The sequence below is a fragment of the Ascaphus truei genome, chromosome 4, assembly GCF_040206685.1.
Source record: "Ascaphus truei isolate aAscTru1 chromosome 4, aAscTru1.hap1, whole genome shotgun sequence".
NCBI classification, from domain to species: Eukaryota; Metazoa; Chordata; class Amphibia; order Anura; family Ascaphidae; genus Ascaphus; species Ascaphus truei.
This window is the reverse complement of record NC_134486.1, coordinates 360916902-360920167: the sequence shown is the minus strand read 5'-3', so window position 1 is coordinate 360920167 and position 3266 is coordinate 360916902. Positions and strand designations below refer to the sequence as shown.

Sequence of the window (3266 nt, the reverse complement as noted above, 5' to 3'; positions counted from 1 at the left end):
TACTTAGCTCATCTACCATTGTGTTAAAGCAGCTGCAATTAATATCTCATCACAGCATACACTTCAACAGAGGGGGTGGGGTTCAGCACACACACTAATTACAGCCTCATTTCACGGTCAACTTAGTTCACACCATTTGCACCTGTTTCAAGTCATTGAAAGGTGTGGCTGATTAGGCTTTTTGGGGAAGGGAATACCTTTCTTACAACCTGAATAGCACAACTGAAGTTAATCACACTCATTGGAAAGCTTAACTCTAGCTACTAAATGCCCCAACAACTCATTACTTATCAAAGCGTACGTCACACATTAGTTCACTCATATCTATAGTTGAACTACTATGAAAGACACATTATCACACACTGCATGTGTTGTCTTGTTGAGTCACAGCCACATTCAGGTGTGCCACATCTTCGATTAATGTACCACACATATCCTCTACCAAAAACAACACTTTTTGCAATATGACCACCTTCATGATAACCATTGTGAATGGTCATCTCATGATAGTTATGTACATTATGATACTGATATCACTACACAACATATGATTTTTATGTACTCATTTAATCTATTTATCCTCACGCATTACTGCAGAAACATAGTATGTTGTATGTTAGGGAACTCAAAAATTCTAAGTACACAGGCATGTACAGTGTTATTACAACTATTTATGTTCACTTTCACACACATTTTCGGTTAAGGAACTGATGTTGTTAGTTAATCATAAATACAGAACATACAATAAGTGTTTGTTCAATATTTACACATGTAAATGTAAAACTTATGTTATTGTTATATATAGTTGCCCCTGGAGGACATGTGTCACCTGAGATGGAACAAGTGTCTTCACCTGGGTCAGCCAGCTCAACACTACTAGAAGGTGAGTGTATCATTTGCTGGCCATATAATATGTGCTCTTCTATATGTTATGTTGTCATGTGCATTATTTGTTTTGCACATCTTCTTTAAATAGGATTACTTAGTGTCAGTGAAAATTAAGTGTAAGGCAACATGTATTGTGTTAGTGATGTTAATTATCATGTAGGACTTCTGAGTTTAGAGCAACTTTTCATTCATTCATATTTCATACTGAGTCCAAACATTATTCGTAAGTCAAGGTAGTTTTTAATGAGGTTATAAAACGTATGCTAACATGTTAGGTGTTACTTAGGACACAGTACAATTACATAGTAACACAGCATACATTAACATGCCATTTAATAATGTGTACATTTCTTTTTAGAACATCATGGTGATGAGGATGATGAGTATGATGAGGATGACGCCACAGAAGAGACTGAAATACAATCATGTGACCATGAAGAGGTGCCAATAGAAACTGTTGTACCGCCAAATCGTCCATCAACTTCCACATACGATGCAATTGTAGCTTCAGAGGGAAAAATAGTGGACGCAGAAAATCGTCGCCATTCAGACATGATGACAGTGCTGGAAAGGATGATTGGACTGCAGGAAGAAACAGTATCACAATTGGCACATCTCCACAGAGTCTTCATTGAAGTGCCTAAACAGTTGCAAAAAATCAACACCTCATTCGAAGCATTAGTTGTTCAGCAAACACAAGCTAATTACTGGAGAATGACTAATGTACCACAATTCAACACCTCCCAGCCAGGATCTGTTCATGCAGGTCAGTTTTCACCACATTCATCTGAGATTCATTCACCAGGCCCAAATGTTACCGGTCAAGTAGCAGACATTGCTGTGCAGGTTCCTGATGACATCCTACCGCTGCCATCTCTACAAATTCAGCAGCAGACACCTACAAAGGAGGCGACAAAAACAAAACAAGACACACATGAAACAGACCAACCATCACTTGTGCAGTGTCTACCAACTTGCTCACATGTGTCACTGGGCACAAGCCCTGTCCGTGAACAGTCACTACCCAAAAGCCCTGTAGGTGAGTCGCTGCCCAAAAGCCCTGTAGGTGAATCACTGCCCACAAGCCCTGTAGGTGAGTCACTGGCCACAAGCCCTGTAGGTGAATCACTGCCCACAAGCCCTGTAGGTGAGTCACTGGCCACAAGCCCTGTAGGTGAGTCACTGGCCACAAGCCCTGTAGGTGAGTCACTGGCCACAAGCCCCGTAGGTGAACTGTCACTGGCCACAAGCCCTGCCCGTGAAGTGCCAGAGGCCACTCAAAGTGGCTCTGTTGTGCCTAAAGTTGGTGGCAAAAGAAAAAGGAAAATTCAAGAGACAACAAGCAGGCCTGTTACTCGCTCGCAAAAGGAACAAAAAAAATAAATGTTATAATTCAGAAAATATGTGTTTGGCCTTGTTTTGTTGACTTCAGATTATCTAATTACTATTGTATGTATGCTGAAGACTGTGTTGTTTCCAAACTTTCAACTATGTTCTTGTACACGTGAAGGTTTGGAAATGTTAACACTCATAATTAATTGTGTTATAAATATTTATGTTGTAATCGTCTGTTCAGTAATGGTCCACCAGGAGCCAGTTGCTAAGTTTAGAGAAGCTGCCATTGACTTTGCAGCAAAACATTGCATTTGGGTGTGTTAATTGATGTAAGAATTGCATATGCATATTAGTCACATGCAATTATTAAAACACCTAAGTAAGTGCAAACATCTTTCTTGTACGTGTACAGCAGGATTATGTGTAAATTATTACTTACCTTTGCCTTGCTTGGCCATTGTAATTTTGTCCTTTAATCAGTTGTGTGTTCGTTTCTATAACATCTCAGAATGTATAATAATATATATACACACACACACACACACACACACTGAGTGAGTGTGAGTGTGAGTGTGTGTATATATATATATATATGTATATATGTGTATATATATATGTATATATGTGTATATATATATATGTATATATGTGTATATATATATATGTATATATGTGTATATATATATATGTATATATGTGTATATATATATGTATATATGTGTATATATATATGTATATATGTGTATATATATATGTATATATGTGTATATATATATATGTATATATGTGTGTGTATATATATATATATATATATATATATATATATATATATATATATATATATATATATATATATATATAGTACTATATAAACTGGTATACACAAACTAATACACTTCATGCTTCCTTGTGAAAGCACACTATTTTAATAATACAGGCCTAATGTTTGAGAAATATCCTAAGTATGAGACTCTAACAGTATTGTGCTTAAACAAATGTTTATTACTTAATTCAATCATGTTTCTCACCATTTAAATAGGTTT

At 36.5% G+C, this 3266-nt stretch overlaps 1 protein-coding gene across 1 annotated transcript; it reads left to right on the top strand.

The window, feature by feature from the left end:
* The first annotated feature begins 809 nt into the window (after positions 1-809).
* Positions 810-2150, top strand: LOC142492417 (uncharacterized). Its single transcript, XM_075595059.1, has 3 exons — positions 810-883; positions 1247-2100; positions 2139-2150. The coding sequence occupies exons 1-3, from the start codon at positions 835-837 to the stop codon at positions 2148-2150; spliced, it is 915 nt and encodes a 304-aa protein (XP_075451174.1). The 5' UTR covers positions 810-834.
* Positions 2151-3266: the final 1116 nt, after the last annotated feature.

What these genes read in the sequence shown, in the direction of transcription:
- LOC142492417 (XM_075595059.1), top strand. Translation starts at nt 835, where the DNA reads ATGGAACAAGTGTCTTCACCTGGGTCAGCCAGCTCAACACTACTAGAA. An exon ending in CAGCTCAACACTACTAGAAG is followed by an intron (nt 884 to 1,246) that starts GTGAGTGTATCA and finishes ATTTCTTTTTAG; the next exon opens with AACATCATGGTGATGAGGAT.